General features: G+C 44.1%; 1 protein-coding gene across 21 annotated transcripts in view; it reads left to right on the plus strand.

Annotated features, from left to right (window-relative positions):
- The first annotated feature begins 1,488 nt into the window (after nucleotides 1-1,488).
- LOC114866026 (regulating synaptic membrane exocytosis protein 2-like) overlaps nucleotides 1,489-22,955 on the plus strand; it is a 32,819-nt gene continuing 11,352 nt past the window's right edge. For 6 of the 21 annotated variants that reach the window (XM_055512771.1, XM_029167606.3, XM_055512779.1 and 3 more), the window contains exons 1-21: nucleotides 1,489-1,769; nucleotides 1,906-2,056; nucleotides 2,503-2,535; nucleotides 2,669-2,770; nucleotides 3,160-3,370; nucleotides 3,855-3,985; nucleotides 4,772-4,943; nucleotides 5,197-5,431; nucleotides 5,501-5,767; nucleotides 8,483-8,547; nucleotides 8,772-8,891; nucleotides 8,989-9,088; nucleotides 9,183-9,306; nucleotides 10,777-10,823; nucleotides 10,965-11,053; nucleotides 11,136-11,171; nucleotides 14,187-14,317; nucleotides 14,523-14,694; nucleotides 14,970-15,129; nucleotides 16,109-16,132; nucleotides 16,414-16,482. In XM_055512771.1, coding sequence (XP_055368746.1) covers nucleotides 1,917-2,056; nucleotides 2,503-2,535; nucleotides 2,669-2,770; nucleotides 3,160-3,370; nucleotides 3,855-3,985; nucleotides 4,772-4,943; nucleotides 5,197-5,431; nucleotides 5,501-5,767; nucleotides 8,483-8,547; nucleotides 8,772-8,891; nucleotides 8,989-9,088; nucleotides 9,183-9,306; nucleotides 10,777-10,823; nucleotides 10,965-11,053; nucleotides 11,136-11,171; nucleotides 14,187-14,317; nucleotides 14,523-14,694; nucleotides 14,970-15,129; nucleotides 16,109-16,132; nucleotides 16,414-16,482 — 2,428 coding nt within the window. In that variant the 5' untranslated portion in view covers nucleotides 1,489-1,769; nucleotides 1,906-1,916. The remainder of the gene's footprint in view (nucleotides 1,770-1,905; nucleotides 2,057-2,502; nucleotides 2,536-2,668; nucleotides 2,771-3,159; nucleotides 3,371-3,854; nucleotides 3,986-4,771; nucleotides 4,944-5,196; nucleotides 5,432-5,500; nucleotides 5,768-8,482; nucleotides 8,548-8,771; nucleotides 8,892-8,988; nucleotides 9,089-9,182; nucleotides 9,307-10,776; nucleotides 10,824-10,964; nucleotides 11,054-11,135; nucleotides 11,172-14,186; nucleotides 14,318-14,522; nucleotides 14,695-14,969; nucleotides 15,130-16,108; nucleotides 16,133-16,413; nucleotides 16,483-22,955) is intronic. The other 15 variants (XM_055512781.1, XM_029167614.3, XM_055512782.1 and 12 more) reach the window with 10 other exon arrangements.

The following is a 22,955-nucleotide window of genomic DNA, read 5'->3' on the forward strand; positions in this document are numbered from 1 at the left end:
GAACTGGGTTTGGTGCCCAGTTACTGATTTATCTGTGTTGAACTGACACCCATTAGTTAGGTCAACACTGATTTAACTTTTCAAACTCACCGTATCCTGATTGGCTTAGAGACTGTGGATGAAAAAATGCAAACACCTGGAGCCTTGGGGACAGCGACACACCTGACCAGACCAGAACCCGTGACTCTCTTCAGACCAACAGAACCTCTCCAGGTTACACTGAAACATAGAGTTAGGTGGTCTAATGAGACTAAGGTTAGAAAGGTGGGCTCAGGTTCTCTTTAGCTGCTAGGTGATAAATGTTTACCAGAACTGTGACTCGACGTCTCTTCAGCCGTCGACAGAGTCCAGGAAGTCGACTGAATGCAGGGCTCATCAGAGAACGGACCAGGCTTGACTTTAAGCTCACAGAGACTTCACCCTGACAGGACAAGCAGGAAGATTTATAATGTGGTTCTGAATGTGGATGAAGGTGTAAATGTTTAATCCACTGATCCAGTTGTGTAACCGCCTGATTTTTTAAATAAAGTTTATTGTATTGTATTGACCAGTGGGGCGGCACGGTGGTGCACTGTCGCCTCACAGCAAAAAGGTCACGCTGGGAAGGAGCGGATACCATGCTGGTGCCATGTTCTTTTCGAGTCGCCGGCTTCCTCCCACCGTCCAGACATGCATGGTCCCTCTAAATTGCCTGTAGGTGTGAGTGTGTGTGTGAATGGTTGTCTGTCTGTGTGTTGCCCTGCGATAGACTGGCGACCTGTCCAGGGTGTACCCTTCCTCTTGCCCAAGGACAGCTGGGATAGGCTCCAGCACCACCCGCGACCCCGCATGCGAACAAGCGGTAGAAAATGGATGGATGTATTAACCAGGTCCATAAACTCCCAGCATGCCTCTGTCCTACCTGTGATGAATGTGTTGCAGGTGTGCAGTTGGGCAGACTGCAGTCAGCTCTCTGGAGACAGACGCAGACCACAAGCAGCACAAAAATGTCTAGCTTCATCTGTCAACCAGCTGCTCCTCCAGGCTTGTCTCTTGTTTTCCCTCTGAGAATAAAATGGGACAAAGTGATCCTCTCAATGAGGTTTAAGAGTCACATGATTGTGACAGTAATAGCTTTCAATCGCTGACTGACACGCTACTGTTTCATCACTGTACCTAGAGTCAGTGGTTTAGCTCCACTGGTGCTTTGTTAGCAACAGAATTAACCAACTGATCCATCATTAGTGCCCTCCAGGCTGGACAACTGTACCTCCCTACTCACAGTTCTTTAAATAGCTACAGCCAGAGTCTGACTGGACCTAGGAACAGAGATCACATTCCATTGCTTGTCTCTCATGGTTGTAAAGTAGAGTGTGTCTAACCCAGATGAGCTTGGTAGCTAAAGGCTCTGCCTCCCATTCTACATGTAGACCATTGCTGAGAAAGGAGAAGCATGAGGAACTATGAGCCCCCCCCCCCCACACACACACAGTGACCAGCTGATCTTTGTTGTGCGTCGCTCCGTTACGCAGTGGGCCCCTCCCCTCCTCAGCCGATGGAGGATTTATTTATTTCCCGTGTCGTCCTCCATTATCACCGTGACCACCCGAGGAACCGCAGCGGGACTCCGTGGCGACAGGCCAAACACAGGGCCCTGGCCGCCGTACGGAGAATGAAAGCTCCGGAACCACCGCCGCTGAAGCCCGGAGGTGGCCACATGACTGCGGCATAAACAGGCGAGAGACGGACGCATGGGCGGGTGATGGTGGCTGCTTGATGCAGAGCGGCCGGTGAGAAGTGCACGCGGTGCCGCTGAAGACCCTCTGGACAAAATAACATTTTTCATCAAATTCGTCACCGCCGTCATAAACACTTATATTCGTCTTTAACGCACATGGCGGCTCACCACCTCCCTTCTTTTTTCAGCGGCAGTCAGCATGTCTGGACCGGTCGGACCTGCGCCGCCCGCCGGGGCCGGGCCAGACCTGAGCCACCTGACGGAGGAGGAGAAGAACATCATCCTGTCGGTGATTGACAGACAGAGGAAGGAGGAAGAGAAGGAGCAGAGCATGCTCAGGTGAGGCTGGAGGTGAACTGAGTGGGTCAGCCGCTGTCCAGGTGAGACCAGTCCAAGTCCAGCTCCCTGCGCCGCTTTCAAAGTAAAGCAAAGTAGAGTGTGGTGTTTCTGGCATGTTGTTTACAGCTGAGGCCTCCCTAAAGGCCCAGGTACATATGGTGGGGTTTGTTTACTTTGTGTCTATGTTTTTAATTTGTGTGATTTTGTCATTATTTTATGTCAACATAAACACTGCTGCATCAAACTATGAATTTAGTCAAGTTATTGTCAAAGCGTCTACGAAGGCTGAGTAATGTTGATCAGTTGGATCAATGGTTGCAGCTTGTCTTTTTCATGCTTCTTAATTTTTGGTTCAGTTTTCATGATTTTCATCTCTTTTTTATGTTTATTTGATTGTTGTTCTCTTTATCATCATCATCGTCGTTATCATCATCATATGTCGGCAGACATCAACAGGAAGTGACGCCCCTGTCAGCCTTGTAAGTACTCCAGTCTGAACTACAACACTCGTACTGACCACAGTTCTTCCCTAAACCTCAGTGACCTTGTTCCCCATCGAAACAAACAAACAAACACTCTTCCTGTCAGCTGACTGTCGTCTCACCTGGACAGGTGGCATCCGTTTTCTGGGTTGAGTCAGTTGGTTAATAACGTTGCTGCCAATGTGTCTGAAGTTCTGCAGGTTAAAGGTCCGACTGATGACGAGTTACAGCCGTGAGTAAAAATGAACAAACCAAAGATCTGTTTCACACGTAGTTCATTGAAGTTCATTTGTTTCTTTTTAAACTGAAGACCGAAGAATATTAAAACTGATTGAGAGTGTTGTGCAGGACCAGAACACTCCAGACAGTCCAATACAGATAGTCATTTAGTATTTTGGAGAAGACTTATTGTCACATCCTGGTTAGGTCCAATCCCGGTTTGAATGTTGCAGCAGGTGGATTCAGGTGAAGCCTCAGTAAATCGCAGGTTCCCTTTTCCCTCTAAGCAGCCTCGTTCAGAGCGTGCACCGCCTCAGTGCTATTTTAGGTAACCCTTCTTTTCAAAGTGGTCAGTTTTGACCCCTGACCTTTCTTCCTTTCCCATGTTCACCCCACCCCCAGGAGGTTGCATCAACAGTTTGAGACCTACAAGGACCAGGTGAAAAAGCTTGGGGAGGAGCCTCAGGTGGCTCACATGATAAGGGCAGAGTCGGCAACATGTGGAATCTGTCACAAGACCAAGTTTGCAGACGGCTGCGGGCGAGCCTGCTGCTACTGTCAGAGCCGCTTCTGTGCACGCTGTGGGGGGCGGGTCCCTCTTAGAGCCAATAAGGTCAGTGCTTTAATGATGTGTCTGGTGCTAAGTGACCTGGGCATGTTGTATTTTTATGAGGCACAACATTTCTAGAACAAAGTTTTATTGACCAATACCAAAGTGACAAGAAAGAATGGGTCTGCGTGGTGATGGAAGGTTCATGGTCTGGGCCTCATAATCCAACAGTTCAGTTCAGATAATTGACTGGTAACACAAAACAAGTCTGACCCAACAAAGAGGAAGCTGCAGCTGCTCTTACATTTTAAAACGTTCTGGTTAATAGTTTTTCTCAGCTTCGGTTTCTTTTCATCTCGATAATGCCATGTGGACCAGGTCCATGTCTTTAATTGAAAACATGAGGGGATGAATCACATAAATCCTCTATGTATCACACGAAACAGGCAGACTGAGCTGAGTTGGGTCACCAGGTGGAGCCACTGCTCAGTGTTGATACTTTACCTGTTGTTTCACCAATAACCAATGAATTTGACCTGTGTTTCAGGTGATGTGGGTTTGTAATGTCTGCAGAAAGAAGCAAGATATTCTCACTCACTCAGGAGACTTAAACATCCTACATGGCTCTCTGCACCCATCAGCACAAGGGAGGCCTCTGAGCAACGGAGCTACTGAACGGTCAGTGTCATCACCACTAATCACTGGCTGATGGTCACATACCTTTGGTTTGTGAGGGAGAAACCAGTGAAACAGTGTGATTCAGATGAGTCCTGTAAATAAACTGTCTGACTCACACACACATGCATGCGCGCACACACACACACACACACACACACACACACACACACACACACACACACACACACACACACACAGTAATCAGATTAACAGATTAATAATCCTGTTTCTCACTGACATTCCACAAGCAGGCCAACAGGCAGGCAGGGGTTAAGTGTGATGTCATTTCCCGTGTGAGCGGAGACAGACTGTAAAGATGTACAGTGGGTGGGGCTTGAGGTCCGATCCAGATATGAATCTGCTGAGTGAAGATGTGTCCTTTAATGACTCAAGGCTTCAAACATCCAACAAACTGTATGAACCTAAAATGTTGTTGACTTAGATGATTTTATGTCTTGTTTATTTAAAGATCAAGTCTTTTTTGTGTTTTATTGACTCGTGCTGATTATCATCACAGACAACGTGTTCTATTGGCTCATGATAAAAGCTAAAGATAAAATTTAGATTTTATTTTAGAAAAAGCTTTAGTGTAGGTGATTCTAATATCTGCATTTGAAGGAGTAAAAATCATATTAAACGTTGGTGCCAATTCATAACCTGTTACCTCAAGACAGGTAAGGGTTAAGGGCTTAACGCTTAACCTCCCAAAACAACAAAGCCCAGTTCAGGACCACATCGTGGCTAGTCCCTGTGCTTTCTGATTGGACCTATTTGTTTGACTGACAGGAGGCGGAGCCCATTAGGCTCCCGTTATGATGGTGCGAGTGGCAGAATGCCGCGCTCACCCTCTGACATTGCACATGACCATCACGTTCACTTGCCTCGGGGCTACTATGACAACTGGGAGGAGGAACCACAAGGCCAGATCAGAGATGGACGAGGCAGATGGCTGTCACAGGTGAGAGGAGTACCCCCAGTGTGTCCATATCTGACACTAGTTCTCCTCATCTTATAAACAGAGCAGAGTGTCGCTACAGGACAAACTCAGCAGTTGTATTTAAATGTTATTCTTTTTTGTTTCTATTTGTTTTAGGGCTAAAGTGTGATTTATTCTTCAGAGGATCAATTATTTGTGTTAGTTTTAACTTTGTGCTTCCTATCTATATATCACATTTTCTTGCTAATGTTGGTTTTATCTTCCTCTGAATTAGGACTGTCCTGTGGACTGGGTTCAGAATAAGTGGGAACTGCGCCAGCGTCAGGAGCAAGAGTTTCAGGCTCGTTATCGTAGTGACCCAAACCTGGCCCGTTACCCGGTGAAGCCACTGCCAAGTGAGGAGACCATGAGGATGATGGCTCAGGTTGGAAGGGTTCGCCATCAGCGCCGCCACAGCGATGTCTCCCTAGGAACCACTAACCACGACCACCTGACCCTGAGACATGCAGGTGGGAGTACAATGAATAACCTGTCGCTGTGTTGCTTAAGAACATTTCTCACTTCTTATTTTATTTCAGCTATGCCTTGGGGATTGGTTCGGTCTGGAGGTCAGAGGTCATTCTCAGTGGATAAAGCAACCAATCCTGTCAGCCCCACATCTCCCAACTGTAGTCCTTTACTGCAGCAGCACTTAGACCTGAGCTCAGCCATCAAGAGGAAGCTGGTCAACGACGGCCCAGTAGAGAGGGGGCAGAGGATGGACCTGATGAATGTAATCGGCAGCTTCAGCAGCTCTGAGGAGGAGCTAGTGACCACACCTGATTACAGCTGCGGCGAGCCAGACAGTGAGTGTAGCTACATGCTAACTGCTACCTAGGTTACGCTAGGTTGCTAAAATAAGTGTTATTTTGGATTATGTGTAGACAGGGAAGCTGTGAGTTAAAAGTCAAACAAAGAGATAAAATGTTTCATGCTCATATTTGCTCTTTCCAGGGGTTTTGACATTATTCTTGGTCTTCTTGATGTTTGTACGGAGTCACATGACAGAACTGCAGCTAAATATTGAATTCAGAAATTTCGTGTGAAGAAATAAACCAATTAGACTTTGAGTCCTGGCATCTGGACCAACCAGACCAAAAAAAAGCTCCAAACATTTCACCACCTGTAGCTTCTTCCGTCTAGTAGTCTAGAGACCACAAAGTAAGGAGTGAGTGGATGTAACTCACTCCCCTACTGTGACCCTTCCTACCAACTTCACTGTCCGTCACGTGCATCATCATCAATGTAGTTGCCTGTCTCAGCTATCAGACAACCTCGCCTGGAGCACTGAGAATCTTCGCATACACCAATAAGAATGGAGGTTTACCCTCAATCAACAACAGTTGAGTTGTTCCTAGTGTAATTTTTTAAATTATGTTTAAGTGAAAGCTTTAGAGCAGACATTAAATCAGGTTGATAATTAAACATCTATGACCAGGCTGATCCAGAATCAGAGGTCCCAAAGGCTGTGTGTGTGTGTGGGGGGGGCTGTGCTCTTTGGTTGTGGCATATGTGAGGCACACAGGATCTCCAGTTACTGAGCCAATGTCAAATCCACAAGAACAAAATGAATTAAGACATAAAAACTGTTGAGGTCGTTCCTCCACTGGAACCACCCTTATATTGGGGAACGAGTGAGGTAGAACATGAGAACCTGAATGCACCTTCCTGCTGCAGTAGTCAGCATCACTTTTCACTTTTCTGCTGCTACCAGAATTTGTTAGGATAGGTTCTGAAGAGTTAAACAACAGCAGAGTGAGAGTCAGTGCTCTGTTGCTGACTGTAATTCGCCCAGTGTGATAATCTTCTTGCAGTACAACTTTGTGTTCACTGTTCTTCTAATGGAGAGCAGAGGTTTCAATTAGAGCACACACTGAGATCAACCTAGACCTGTTATTGTCTGTGGTCCTTCAGACATTGAACCATACATTCTCTCGTTGTTGTTATTGATGTTGTTTTGGGTTCTATCACTGTCCCAAATATTCTCCTTTACACGGCATTCAAATGGTTCTTTAAGATATAGATTTAAGATCGGAGGATCTTCTACAACTGTCTCATGGGTTTTTTCTTTTGCCTCCTCCTGCTCAACCCTTCTCTGCCATTGGTCTATATCATTAAGCAGATTTTGAACCATTTTGGTTCTCACTGGGTGTTTCCTGTTTATTTGTTATGGTTAGGTTCCTTATGTTCTGTCCTTGTTCTACATGGTTTTCAGGTTTCAGTTGCTGCAGGTGTCTCTTAGTAAAACAGACGTTCTGCTGACGAGGTAATCTGCTGCCTCACGATTGGACCAGCTGTCACCTGGTCACAGATTATCATATCTGATTGGCTCACAGGGTTCTCAGCTGTCTCAGAGCAGCTCACAGTTCCTCCTGAAATCGACCTGAACATCAAGGGATCCAGAAACACCTCAAACAGGCTGTCAACCTTAGTGCTGGCTAAGGTACCACAAAAGATCCTGAAGACAAGGCCTGATAATCTGTTACAGATTAGAACAGAAAATCTAGGCCTGTCTGCTTTGGTGTTGCTGGCCTCACGTCTCTACTTTTGCTCAATTGGATTAAAAGAGGAGAGTGTGGATTACCAGCCTCAGAAATCACTGTGGGCACAGGAATAGAAACACCAACGAGGCAACATGTCAGCACACCTGACAGAGGGAGGCGGTGATTCTGTGGTGATCTGCTGATTCTTTGAGGAAATGACAGGAGAAGCTGCAAGGTGTTTTTTTAATTTCCACCAGAATCCAGTTTAAGCTAATGACTGGCTAACAGTTAGCTAAGAATGAAATCATAGACAAAGATGGGCTCACTGTTTGGACTCAGTTAATCTCATTACAGATAGGCATGAACAGCTCAGGACAAGGAGCAGCTACAGACACGGTGAGGAGTAGGAGAGGGCAGCTGCTCTTCATTCTCCTCATTTCCCTCTGCTAAAACCTACTGCTGCTTCATGCGGTTCAGACCAACCTGTAAGTACAGCTGTGTGTGTTTGTGTGAACAGATTACAGGAAGCGAGTAGAACATGTGGTGGAACCTTGAGAACCAAAGATAAAACCCAAGTGCTTCCGCAGTGTTGTTATAACAGGCCAGCTCTGAAGGAGGCTGGATTCTGTGGGTCAGTTGTTTGAGGTCTGTATGAATCACGTTCGTTAGCCTCGGTCCTGGAGTTCAATCTGGTCAAGGCACAGAATCCATAGAACCACACATTTCATAAGTGGGTTCACGTTTCTTGCTGTACTCCGGTGGCCCTGGTTGTGCTTCACATGTGATGTAGGACTTGTGGTTATTTGAGCTTTTAACATGTTGTACTGTGTGGGTGTGTGGACCTTTTAGTGTTACTTAATAATGTTTACAGTACACCCCTCAGGATTAAGCCTTGGACATGACTTAGCCTGCACGTGTATGTGTGTCCTAGTTTTTTGTCTTTAGCTTGACATCTGATAAAACTATATGTTATGAACCTTTGTATGTCTATTCAAACCACTATCTAATCTATTAAAACTTTTGACCTCTGGTTGCTAGGAGATATGGACGGTCTGTGGTGGGATCACGGTTCCTGGCATGGAGAATCTGCACCCATGTCTATGGTAGGGCCAAGACTTGTTACTACCAGTCTAACTCCATCTCTCACCTGTAGGCCTCCCCGGTGACAAAAATAGGAAGCTGGACATAATTTTTTCCTCCCTCTCTGATTGACTCAGAGGGTTAGGGTTACTCTACCTCTAGACACCTGACAGTGTCTATTTGACAAAAGTTAATACTTTAAAACATATCTAACGTCCTGTTGTTATTGCCACTGTGACTCCTCTAGCAACCGGTCACATGGCAACCGTCCAAAAATGGAGAGTGTCTAATTGGTCGAATTCTGCTGAACAAGAGGATGAAGGATGGTACCATTCCTGCAGATACTGGGGCCCTGCTTGGACTCAAGGTGATTCTTATTTGGTGGTTTTCTATGATTCATTGCATGATGATTCTGCCTCTTTGAGTGTCTCAGCTCCATCAGCTAATGGTTGGCTATGTTTCAGGTTGTGGGGGGGAAGATGACTGAGTCTGGACGTCTCTGTGCCTTTATCACCAAGGTGAAGAGAGGAAGTCTGGCTGACACTGTGGGACACCTGAGGCCAGGTAGAACATGCCTAAGAAAACCTTTTTAAAGCCACGCCTGAGCCCGGGTATACATGATTCCGACAAATATTAATCAGCCTACCCTTGTCTGTAGGTGACCAGGTTCTGGAGTGGAACGGTCGGGTTCTTCAGGGAGCCACATTTAATGAAGTTTATAACATCATCCTGGAGTCCAAACCAGAACCACAAGTGGAGCTAGTGGTCTCACGCCCCATCAGGTGTGTCAAAGGTCACACACAGACATATAGGCAAAAAACAGCGCACAATCAATAGCTCTGACAAAATAAACTGGGTCCAAGGTCTAGCACCGACCCACAAACTGCCTCATACATTCAGAGATTTAGTGAGAGAGAACCTTCAAAGAAAACTGCACCAATTTCCAAGGGGGTCAACTAAAACGACTTTGGGTAGTATTTAAGAATGAAGGGACACTCCTCCTTCATATTTTCTATGCAGAGTAATTATCATTCACACACACACACGCACAGTCTGATATTCGTAGCAAGCACAGCTGAATCTAACATACAAACGTTCAGACATTTTTTTTCATTTTTAACAAAAGGTTATATTTCAACAGTGTGTTTGAATAAAGACATAGTTTCTACGTCGTTTTTATTTTGAATCAAAGCAAACAGTTTTCATTTACCCACAACCCTCTTCTTTTCTTCTATTGGTGTTAGTGGCTGGAAAAACAAGATGGTTGTCTCTTCCAAGAGTCTCTGTGAAGATACGTGACTGCTGCTATGTTTACAAGCAGCACAAAACTAATGATCCATAACACACACGATGCACGTAGCCAATATTGTCTACAAAATGATATAGTAATATTGAATTAGTTGTTGCCAGCCACTCAGAGCTAATACATAAGGTAACATTAGCAATTAAAGCTAACGCTACTGACTGTCCAACACACGACAAGCAGCAGCTCGTAACTTTACTCAAACTTAAAATAATAAAAGGTTGAGTATATTACTTACTCAATGCTCATTTGGCCATTCTATGCCGGTTGTTTTTCCTGGTTTCCTCTCTGCATCCTGAAGGCAGTTTCCAGCTGCTCTGAACATCTGATCACAAAAATACACATAGTCAGCAGTCGAATCCGCAACTCCAAGAGAAACCACCAGCAGTAGATTAATTGCAGCACTGGAATATTCACTTGTGCTTCTATCGGCACAGAGACATGATGCATCTGGCTCTGGGCTGCATGTTGCAAGATGCCGGGGAAGCCTGGTCCTCCTCCATACAGCATAACTCATCGGCGCTGTACTCTGGCTCATACAACTAGCCACAACTATCAGATTGTGTGTGTGAAGTACTTGCTGTCTTCTAAATAATCTACAGCGAGACATTTGGTGATTGAATATTAGTGCTGTACACATATGCGAGGAGAAAACAATGGTGGACAGAGCTGTTTTGCTCCAGGAGGCTGACCACGCCCCCTCTCAGCCTGACTGTTGCTGTGGCAGGTACACAGGAAGCACTAATTGTAGTTTTTGAGCCCGTGGCAAATCATCTGCCAAGGTGTCTTACTTGAGGAATAAATGGAAAAACTTCTCTACATAGAAGTTAGGAAGCAATCTGAGTGTCCCTTCATTCTTAAATATTACTCGACATCGTTTTGGTCATGAACCCCCATTGAAAATCGGTTATGTTAAGTCTGGTGATTAACAGACTCTCTTTTTACTTAGAGATGTTTCCAGAGGAGCAGATGGTTCCCACATCCAGTTGGACTCCAGTGAGCCTACTTTTACAACACAAACACATTGAATATACATGACCATAACAACAACAACAACAACAACAACAGCAAAACACAGTTCATAAAGCCAAGAATGAAACAGTCCAACACGAACTACACTGTATGCTCTGTGTTTAGGTTCATGTTCCTTTGACTCTCAGAAAGTGGGTCCATCCATCTCCGTGACATCTCCAATGAGTCCCAGCATCACATCTGGACAGGTGTCGGTGAGTGTCTCCACCATGCACTGCTCAGTCAATCAGCTTTGAGGTAACAGCACATTTCCATGGTGATGTATGTGTTTTTCAGATTGTGAGCAGGCCTCCTCTGGTTCCCAGGATTCAGGTAAAACAGTAGATCACAGTGAGGCAAATTTTGCTGTGCAAATTGGACCTCTGTTCTCTAGTTTAGTTCTCTTTTAGATTAATGGACAGTTGTATCAGGATGTATCAATCTCTACTAAGCACAGATCCCTTTGTACAGCCTAAGCAACATAGAATTGAGCACAGGTGATTGAGTAGCAGATGCCTCCTCTGACACGCTGCAATATCAATGCATAATTAATTTATTAAATATGGTCTGCATCTTCACAGTACACTGAGTGGGACTGTGTTAGTTAGAAGACCAAACCCCCAATGAATCGCGGTGATTGTGTGAAGCTGAGGCATTTTAACTTTTATGCATGTGTTTATAGGAATTATTAATGTTACATACTGAGACAATTAGGGGTTGTTACAAAGTCCTGACTAGTCCTGGTAAATAGGAAGCCTGTACATTAAAGGTCCCAGCACATGTAAAACCCACTTTTCTGGCATGCTCGTAAATTTATATGAATCTCTAGTTCATGTTGGTGCACTTGCTACTTATTTTACAATTTGCGACGTGATACCCACTTCCGCAAAGAGGTGTGGCGATCAACTTACAAGACTCTTAAAACAGCGTTTTCCACCAGGGTGCTGGAAATACACACTTTAAGAAAGGCAGTGTGGACAATCTACAGGAACCAGGCACCTCGTCACAGCGTTGGTTAGCTGCATTGCCACAGATTATTTGTACATTGATTCAATAGTAAGGTTTCCTGTTGATTTATATCACACCATCCTGTGACAATGCTTTTATAGCGGTGTGTGTCCACTCAATTACATCTCTCGCTGCAAATTGAGCTTTAATGTTGACCCTAATCAACTCCACTATAAGGGGAACTTGATGCCTTGCTGACATACGGATTACTGCATTCCACACAGCTGGCATGGCTCCTCTCAGGGTCCACTAGCATAAACCCATTAGTCTGTAGCTCCCTCTGGATTCCCCCGTGACTAAAACCTAGTGTGGTGAACAACAACTTTAAATAATTTTAACACTGAATACAACTAATTACATGTATTTTTTAACTAATTGACATTGTTATATTGAAGCTAACCAAAAAAATGTAATACTTCCTTCTATTAATGTGACTTCTGGTGCTGCATGATTGTCTTTTTGACAATTCCCAATTTTGACACTTGCTGGTCTGTGTTGATGTTTTTTCATTTCTGTCTACTTGTGTGTGCTTGACAGCTCTGCTTGCTGTCGTGCTAGCCTTTTCAAATCTGCAGTGACTTGAACCTAATCACCCATGTCTGAGGCCTTCTGGTCAACAACTTCTAGCTTAAAATCTGTGATAGAGACACTAGGGACGTATCTCAGGTTGGCTACTTGTGTGAATGAGTGATGAGCATGCTCACGAAATTCTCCAAAGCGTGCTTTGAATAACTGAGAGAGATTAGATGTGAAGCCAGAAATCTGCTTGCTGTGCACACATCTTTAAATTCTTTACATAAATGACCTCTTTAAATTTCAACAATAAAAACTACTTTTTGTTAAAGGGATAAAAAAGTATTTCAAATGCCTTGCATTTTCACATTAAGCTGGTTCAAATGTTGAGTCATGTCCACAGGAAAGTGAAACTTCAGAAGCCACTTGTGTTAACTAGCTCTTTTTGCAAGAAAAGTCCCTATTTCGCTCAAGCACGCCGCAAAACGGCCAAGTACCTTCCCTCTTGACAACCAGCACACATTACTGTGCAAAAACAGACCAGGACAATTATTCTCAACTTCATCCAGCATTGTTTTAAACTGGCGATAATTTAAAACTCGGACAACGATAAAGCTGACCGCCTTAACCTCACCTCACCAAGCTACTCACCGAACGCCTGAGCACAGACTTCCTTATGTAGAATGTAACGAAAACTTAGAATGCTCCTTTTTAGTTGGCAAAGAAATCCTCAGTGCACGCCAAAAAAAGTTTATCCATTGGTTAATTTTTTTTCTTAAATTCACTGAAGGACTTGAACAAATTCTTTCCTCTTGTACCCTTTCATTGGCAAAACAGCAGACTTTCCCCATGCATTGTGTCAGTGGCACCGTACTGAACTCTCCTTCTAAGTCCCATCAGAATTCTAGCTGTAGCATTTTTAATTTGCTGGAGGCTTTTTAAACAATTTCCTCTGGGATTAATAAAGTGCCTTGAATCTTGAATTATTGCTGAAATTTACAGAACATCTCATGATTTTTTCCTTTTCACCATCTTCTGTGTCAAAAGGGTTTGTTTAAATTAGCTAGCTGACTAATTAAAAGAAGGGAAGTTTACTTTTTGACCTCACAAATACCTGTGCGGGCTACCGCATTATCCAATAAAAGTCAAGTTTTGGTTTCGGACCCTCCTAAACCCCTAAGATTTATCTGCAAGCCAAATAAAGTCATCAGAAGAGTCACATTTGGTTCGTGAGCCACAGGTTTCCGACTCTTGCTCTAACAGGGCTAGAGCCATGTTATAGTAGATATATTTTATTGCAGACAGTTTTCTGTGTTCATTGTTTATCCTTTTTCTTCTTTGTCAGTAATGATCGCTACCATAGATCTACGCACATATCAGTGATCACGTAGTTATTGACAAATCTGAAAGTTGGCGTAGATGAGGACTTTATGCCAAGCTTTTGTGAAGCCCCAGCCCACCAGCTGATCACCAGACAATCAGTAGCTCCTCTACTGTCACATGCATGTCAGGCACTGTTCCAATGATGTTGATGGATCCTTCGTGGTTCTTTAGGGTTCTGCCTGAGTGGCTTTCAGCTTTTTTCCTAAAGATTATTTTTTGTGTATTTTAATTGAGAGTTCTAGGTGCTGCTGTTGATTTCTAGTGTTCTTCTCAGAACTAGGGTTCTAGAATTCTGTTATGGGTTTTGTTTTGATACCAGGTTATATTTTGTTTTGTGATGCCTTTTTACTGAGTATACTGATTTCTTGTTTTGCAGGTACAGTTTTGGGTTCCTCTAAGTTTCAAAGTTCCAATGAAGATAATCTGTTTTCTTCTTCTGTGCAGGTGAAGCTCTGGTACGACAAAGTTGGTCACCAGCTGATTGTCACAGTTCTTGGTGCCAAAGAACTTCCCGTTAGAGAGGATGGCCGGCCAAGGAATCCTTATATCAAGATATACTTCCTGCCAGACAGAAGGTAAACAAATAGCTAACAGGACCCAGACCTTTTATATATTATGTGGTTTCAGGCGATCAACAGAACATGTTGGTATATGTGACATGATCAGTGGCCCAGTGTTCTTTGGTTTTCTGAACCATGTGGTTCTGCTGTAGACCTACAGAACCAGCAGTGAGTGCTGCTCTGTGATTGACTGCTGGCTGTCAATCCCCACCCCCCACAGTGATAAGAGCAAGCGAAGGACAAAGACAGTGAAGAAGTCTTTGGAACCTCGGTGGAACCAGACATTCATGTACTCTCCAGTGCATCGACGGGAGTTCAGAGAGCGTATGTTGGAGCTTACAGTCTGGGATCAGGCTCGCGTTCGAGAGGAGGAGAGCCAGTTCCTAGGAGAGGTCAGAGCTCATGGACAACACACACTGTCCAGGAAACATTCACATGTAAAGTAACAGGGAAGGAAGAATCTGGAAAAGCATTAGGACTGGGGTCAGAAATTGGGCATGTCTGCGTTCATCCCTGCACTTTGCTGAATTCATATAAACAAGTAATCAGCAGGGGTTGGGACAGGGATAGGTGGGAAACGAGCAGGACCCGTGTTGGCCACCTTTAATCTAGTATACTGCCTTGGTTCTCCCCCAGAGTGCCCACTTTGTGTTTTCTCCGTGTCCAGGTTCTGATTGAGCTGGAATCAGCTTTGTTAGACGATCAGCCACATTGGTACAAACTGCAGCTTCATGACGTGTCCTCTGTGCCACTGCCCAACGCCTCCCCCTACCTGCAGAGGAGAGGACTGCAGCCAGAGCCATGCCAGGCCAGCAGGAGGCTGCAGAGTGAGATGACCACAGTAACAGCACACTAAAATAAACAGAAGAGCAGACCAGTTGTATGCAGTCAAATTAGGGTCAGATTAGATTTGTGCGTGCTTAAACCGATCTCTGTGGGTGTAACCAGATTTGTACTTGTAGACTATACAAGTGCTATACTATGCTTACACTTATAATTTGGGGCGTTAAAATTACGCACAAATCGTCGCTAAATTTACAAGTAAAATAACATGACCTTATTTGCCTCCACACTCAAATTGGCTAACGAACAAGGAAGTTGTCACAGTCCTTTGACGTGGCACAGCGGATCCTGAAAGCTCCACAAGCAGCAACAATCTAGTCCATTGACTGATGACTTTAATTATATTTAATGATCAGACAGACATGATAGCTCATATGTATAAAGTGTGACGTTACTCTTGTGAATTGCCGAGGTGATGCAGTTGCGTGAACGTTAAACTGGTGTTTTTATTAGACGTTAATGTAGCATGTAAGCCGGCAGGCTATTAGCAATGCCATGCTAAGTTATGATGCAGCTGGAGTTAAGCTCGGTATGTTCCAGTAACGCTGCCGTTGAGACTCTGTATGATCGTTTATCAGACCACAATAAACATGTTTGCTTTAGGTGAGCACGTTTACTTTAACAATGCTTTTAAACAGCCTGATATGTAATGTAGTTGTTAGACAGGCTTGGATTTCAGTGCAGGATCACAGTGCTACACTCTGATAATATTGATATACTGATATACTTGTGCAGATCTATAACCGTGTCTTACAAAGAGCAAAACTATGTAATAACTATGACATGTTTTTAATTTATAACCGTGTCTTACAAAGAGCAAAACTATGTAATAACTATGACATGTTTTTAATTTAAGATTTTTATGTATCTTCGGGTGACAGTCTCATAATACAAGTCTTAAGTCAGGGTTCCTACTAAATTAATTTTGCTTTGTTGTTTCTTTCACCCTTGATGCTTTGCCAGGCAAAGTCCCTTACATTAATTCAGGTAACACCTAGGTGTGTTTGTGTGTGTGTTTTTGATTTTGTGCGCTGTAACTTACCCTACATTCTGTATCAATTCCATCACTGATTCTAAGGTACAGGCTTAGCAGGGCTAACAGGGCTAAATACATTTCTGTTTCCTCAAACAATCAAGTATTTATTTTATAAAATACCTGACAACAGCACTGTGTTAGCCAAAGCGCTAAACAAAGAAAACGTTAAAGCCCCAAAATAACATACGTTAAGTGTGCCACATCTGCTTACACATCCTCTATCTCTTTGCAGGGTCGCAGAAAATGAGTGACAGTGAGTTTTCAGATTACGACTGTGAAGATGGCATCGGAGTAATATCAGGTGAACATGCATTATCACGCACTGCAACAGTTCAGTGTTAATGCGTGTAGCAATTTATGATAGTAATTTTACACATGTAATATCTCTCTCTCTCTCTCTCTCTCTCTCTGGGGTTAGGGTTACATACATATATACACACTCTATTCTCACCCTCTGCGGGTGGTCTCATCCACTTTCCAAGCTCTCTCTCTCTATGGGGTTAGGGTTACATACATACATATACACACACTCTATTCTCACCCTCCGCGGGTGGTCTCATCCACTTTCCAAGCTCTGGACTGAGATGTCAGATGTTTTTCCAGGGATCTGTTGTAGCCACTCCTCCAGTTTGGGGGTCATTGCCCCCAGTGCTCCGATCACCACAGGCATCACTGTGGCCTTTACCTTCCAAGCCTTCTCCAGTTCTTCTCTGAGCCCTTGGTATTTCTCTAGTTTCTCCTGTTCCTTTTTCCTGATGTTGCCATTGCTTGGTGTTGACACATCCACCACTACGGCTTTCCTCTGCTCTTTGTCCACCACCACAATGTCTGGTTGGTTCGCCATTACCATTCTGTCTGTCTGTATCTGGAAGTCCCACAGGATCTTATCTTGCTCGTTCTCTACCACCTTGGGAGGTGTTTCCCACTTTGCGTGGAGTATGGACTGGAAACCCCAAGGTCAGATGTTCCTGTATACTATGCCAGCCACTTGGTTATGGCGTTCCATGTATGCTTTCCGTGCCAGCATCTTACACCCTGCAGTTATGTGCTGGATCGTCTCAGGGGCCTCTTTGCACAGTCTACACCTTGGGTCTTGTCTGGTGTGGTAGATCTGGGCTTCTATGGCTCTGGCGCTCCTGTGCAGCCAGGATGAGTGCCTCTGTGCTGTCCTTCAGCCCAGCCCTTTCAAGCCATTGGTAGGATTTGTTGAGATCAGCCACTTCAGTTATGTTTCGGTGGTACATCCCGTGTAAGGGCTTGTCCTCCCATGATGGTCCTTCTTCCAGCATCTCATCCTCTGTGCTCCACTGCCTGAGACATTCACTCAGCACGTCATCTGTCGGGGCCTTATCCTTGATGTACTTATGGATCTTGGATGTTTCATCCCGGATAGTGGCTCTCACGCTCACTAGTCCTCGGCCTCCTTCCTTGCGGCTAGCGTATAGTCTCAGGGTGCTGGATTTGGGGTGGAACCCTCCATGCATGGTGAGGAGCTTTCGTGTCTTAACATCTGTGGTCTGTATCTCTTCCTTTGGCCACCTTATTATTCCTGCAGGGTATCTGATCACTGGCAGGGCGTAGCTGTTTATTGCCTGGGATTTGTTCTTGCCATTGAGCTGGCTTCTTAGGACTTGCCTTACTCGTTGGAGGTATTTGGCTGTTGCTGCATTCCTTGTTGCCTGTTCAAGGTTGCCGTTCGCCTGTGGTATTCCAAGGTACTTGTAGTTGTCCTCAATGTCTGCTATTGTTCCTTCTGGAAGTGAGACCCCTTCTGTGTGGATTACCTTGCCTCTCTTTGTCACCATCCTCCCACATTTCTCGAGCCCGAATGACATCCCGATGTCTGAGCTGTAGATCCTTGTGGTGTGGATCAGCGAGTCGATGTCTCGCTCGTTCTTAGCATACAGCTTGATGTCGTCCATGTAGAGGAGGTGACTTATGGTGGCCCCGTTCCGGAGTCGGTATCCATAGCCAGTCTTGTTTATTATTTGGCTGAGGGGGTTCAGACCTATGCAGAACAGCAGTGGGGACAGTGCATCTCCTTGGTATATGCCACATTTGATGGATACTTGGGCAAGTGTCTTCCCATTGGCTTCAAGGGTGGTTCTCCACAACCTCATCGAGTTTGCAATGAAGGCCCTTAGAGTTCTATTGATGTTGTACAGCTCCAAGCATTCAGTGATCCATGTGTGTGGCATTGAGTCATAGGCTTTCTTGTAGTCGATCCAGGCTGTGCACAGGTTGGTGTGTCGCACTCTGCAGTTTTGGGCGACTGTTCTGTCAACCAGGAGTTGGTGTTTGGCTCCTCTGGTATCCTTACCAATGCCCTTCTGTGCTTCGCTCATGCATTGACCCATGTGCCCACTTATCTTAGCTGCGATGATGCCTGACATGAGCTTCCATGTTGTGGAGAGGTCGGTTATTGGTCGGTAGTTGGATGGGACTGTACCCTTTTGAGGGATCCTTCATTATCAGGATCGTTCGCCCTTCGGTTAGCCATTCAGGGTGAGTCCCATCACTTAGCAGCTGGTTCATTTGTTTTGCCAGGCGCTCATGGATTGCAGTGAGCTTCTTTAGCCAGTAGGCATGGATCATGTCAGGGCCGGGTGCTGTCCAGTTTTTCATACCTGAGACTCTTTGTTGGATGTCTGCCACTGTGATAGTCACTGGATTCTGTTCAGAGGTTGCTGTGGTCCTCAGATCCACCAGCCACTGTGCATCACTGTTGTGGGACGCCTCCCTTTCCTGTATACCTTTCCAGTACTGTTCAGTTTCCAGCCATATGAAAAAAAACCCTCCCTTCTCACCCTACGTGGGTGGTCTCATCCGCTTTTCCAAGCTCGGGTCCTCTACCAGAGGCCAGGAAGCTTGAGGGTTCTGTGCAGTATCCTTGCTGTTCCTAGGAACATTTTTAGAAAATACCTGTTTTGATGCCGATCGTATCCTTTTATTTTGTTGTATATTTTTGTCACATCGTAAAGACCAACTCGTGAAAATATAGTGGGATATTAAAACCAGTCCATGGCATACAGAATCAGCAGACACACATGACATTGTTATTTAATTTTCACACAAAGATAATGATGGTAATGCCTTAATACATTTCCACCAAAGGATGGCAGTGTTGCTCGATGTTACTCATCCTCCTCTCTGGAATATTCCTACAAATCTGTAACTTAAAGGGACAGTTCACCGCTTAAAAGCAAGTTGTATTATAAATATTAAACTATATTATAATATTGTATTCTAACTAATAAAAATTACAACAAATATTGTTGTAACATGGAGGGCCAATCCCAATAAACAGAATATAATATTTTATTAACCAAACTGTGCAAAAACATTTAACATTGATGGACTATGTCTAGAGAGAAACGTGAAAAGCGGCAGTATTATGTGTTGTGGTTGAAAATAGTCATATACTACAACACAGAATGCCCTGCGCTCCGGGCAAATCTTCCCTGCAGTCACTGCAGTGACTGGACCTACAGTGCCTTTCAAAATGATTCTTGGCCCACTAATGTCGGATGCTGGCAGTTGGATGCCAGGTCCCCCTCTCAGCTGGACTGTTTCTGGGGCAGGTAAAGCGAAAAAAAGGAAGCATTAGTTTTAGTCCGTTTATGTCATCTTCAGCTGCCCTGGCAACTTTATGCAGAGGAAGAAATGACAATTTCTCTGCATAGAAATTATGGAAGAAGAGTATCCTTTCATTCTTAAATACTACTAAACGTATCGCGTCACATCCGGTTACTGAGGTTTCCTGCCGCTGTGTGTGTACGGCGTTACTCTCAGCAGTCGCTACCAGATATAGAACAATAATATTTAGAAAATAGCTAAGAGTTGCAAAACAAGCTTGTAACACTCAAGCATCCTTTCCTTTCATTAAACGTCCTGCTAATTTTCACTGTTATCCAAGTGTTTTCTCCGCTAGCGTAGCTCCTAGCTTACTTTCCTGCTATGGCTTCCCCCTTTTCCTCTCCCTCTCGCTCTGTTCGGTGCTCGGTGTGTCTAATGTTTAGCTTATCCTCTGCCTCCTTTAGTGATGGTAATAGTATCTGTAATAGGTGTGCGCTAGTTGCAGGGTTGGAGGCGAGGTTGTTAAACTGAAACAGGCCAGCTAGCCAAGCCCCTTTAGCCGGTGCAGAGCCTCCTAGCTTAGCTGCTACCAGTCCCCCGGCAGGTCCCAGGCAGCTGGGTCATGACTGGGTCACGGCTCGTAAGAAACGTAGCTTTAGGCAGCCCATGGTTCACCACCAACCGCTTCATGTTCAAACAGATTTTCCCCACTCAGCGACACACCCGCTGAGAAACCCACTCTGATCATTGGTGACTCCATAGTCTGAACGTGAAATTAGAGAATCCAGCGGGCATAGTTAAGTGTTTGCCTGGGGCCAGAATGGGCGACATTTAATCTTATCTTAAGCTCCTGTCTAAGGATAAGCATAAGTACACTAAGATCGTAATACACGCAGGAGCTAATGACGCCCGGTTACGCCAATCGGAAGTCACTAAAACTAACATTGAGTCGGTGTGTTCGTTCGCCAAAACAATGTCGGACTCCATAGTTTTCTCTGGCCCCCTCCCCAATGTGACCAGCGATGACATGTATAGCCGGCTGTCATCGCTCCACCGCTGGTTGTTTAGGTGGTGTCCTGCAAACGATGTGTGGCTAATTGGAGCACTTTTTGGGGAAAACCTGGGCTGATTAGAAGAGATTGCGTCCATCCCACGTTGAAAGGGGCCTCTCTGCTTTCTAGTAACATGGACATGTTGCTTAGCCTCCCCACTCCGTGACAACTCAGAGCCCAGGACGCAGAGTCGTAGTCTTAGTTATCGCATAGAGACTGTGTCTGCTCCCCGACCACCTAAACTATACAAGTCACACACAAATCAAAGAGGAGTGACTTACCAGAATTTAATAAACATCAAAACAGTTCCTCTTACAGAACAAAGTAACAGTAAGTTAATAAAGTGTGGTTTATTAAATATCAGATGTCTCTCATCTAAATCCTTGTTAATAAATGACTTGATAAGTGACCATCACATAGATCTGTTCTGTCTCACTGAAACCTGGCTGCAGCAGGATGAATATGTTACTTTAAATGAGTCGACTCCAATGAGTCACATCAACTATCATGTTCCAAGAACTACAGGTAGAGGTGGAGAAGAAGCATCAATTTATAAATCAGATTTATTAATTACTCCTAAACATAAACATAGTTATAACTCATTTGAGAGCCTCACTCTGAGCCTTTCCCACCCAGACTCCACAACTGGCTTCTGAGTTTTATTTTGTATTGTTTACCGTCCTCCTGATCCATATTCAGAATTCTTAACTGAATTCTCTGAATTCTTATCTGACATAGTTCTTAGCACAGATAAAGTCATTGTAGTGGGAGACTTTAACATTCATGTAGATGTTGACAGCAACTGTCTCAGCACTGCTTTTAACTCCTTAATAGACACTATTGGTTTTACACAGCAGGTGAATAAACCCACTCATCGTTTTAACCAAACCCTCGATCTTATCCTGACATATGGGGTTGAAATTGATAATTTAATAGTTCTTCCCCAAAACCCTCTCTTATCTGACCATTTCTTAATAACTTTTGAATTTAGCATAATTGACCTTGCAGCAGCTGGAAAAAAATGTTACTATAGCAGATTCTGTTGTCAGATTCAAGTAGATGATTCCATCATTTGTCTCATTGTCTTGTAGATACACAGAGGAGAACAGTCACCCTTATCCTTATGAACAGGTTGACTGTCTTGTAGATGATGCTGCAGCTTCTCTATGTACAATGTTAGACGCAGTGGCTCCTCCTCTGAAGAAGACAGTGATTCAGAGGAGGTTTGCTCTGTGGTATAACTCAGATCCGCAGCCTGAGGCACAGGACCAGACAACTAAAAGGCAGTGGCGTTCCAACAAAATAAATGTAAACTGCATTGCATGGAAGGAGAGTCAAGCACTCAAGTAAAAAAGCACTTTGTGCTGCTAGAAAAACATATTATTCCTCCCTAATTGAGGAAAACAAAAACAACCCCAGGTTTCTTTTCAGCACTGTAGCCAGGCTGAATAAGAGTCATAGCTGTGTTGAGTCTACTAACCCCTTAAATCTCAGCAGCAATGACTTTATGAACTACTTTACTAATAAAATTATCACCATTAGAGAAGAAATTCAGCAGCAACTTTCTCCAAATGACAGAAAGCACTGTCTAGAGCCATCAACTTTACATTTACCAAATCCTCCTAGACAGCTTCTTCCCCATAACTCATATGGAGTTAACCTCAATAATCAACTCTTCCAAGTCGTCCACTTGTCTTTTAGATCCAATCCCAACCAGATTACTCAAAGAAGTTCTACCTTTAATCAGCTCGTCCATATTAAATCAAATCAACCAATCTTTACATTTAGGCTATGTACCACAGGCTTTTAAGGTGGCTGTGGTCAAACCTCTATTGAAAAACCAACCCTGGACCCTGGAGAACTAGCAAACTATAGGCCCATTTCAAATTTACATTTGTTGGGTTTAGTTGTGTGAGGCTTTAAAGCTTACTTTGTAAAGTGCCTTGAAATAACTTTGTTGTGATTTAGCGCTATATAAATAAAATTGAATTGAATTTTTGGTCAAAGGCAAAGTATTCCTTTTTAAAGAATTTTTGATATACATTATCCAGTGATACATCAAATCACAGCATATTGTTCACTGAATACAATGGTGTTAATTTTAGGAAAGTTGAGGGTTCCAGTGCACCTGATTTGGAGTTTTGAG

Source organism: Betta splendens, chromosome 11 (genome assembly GCF_900634795.4).
Source record: "Betta splendens chromosome 11, fBetSpl5.4, whole genome shotgun sequence".
NCBI lineage: Eukaryota > Metazoa > Chordata > Actinopteri > Anabantiformes > Osphronemidae > Betta > Betta splendens.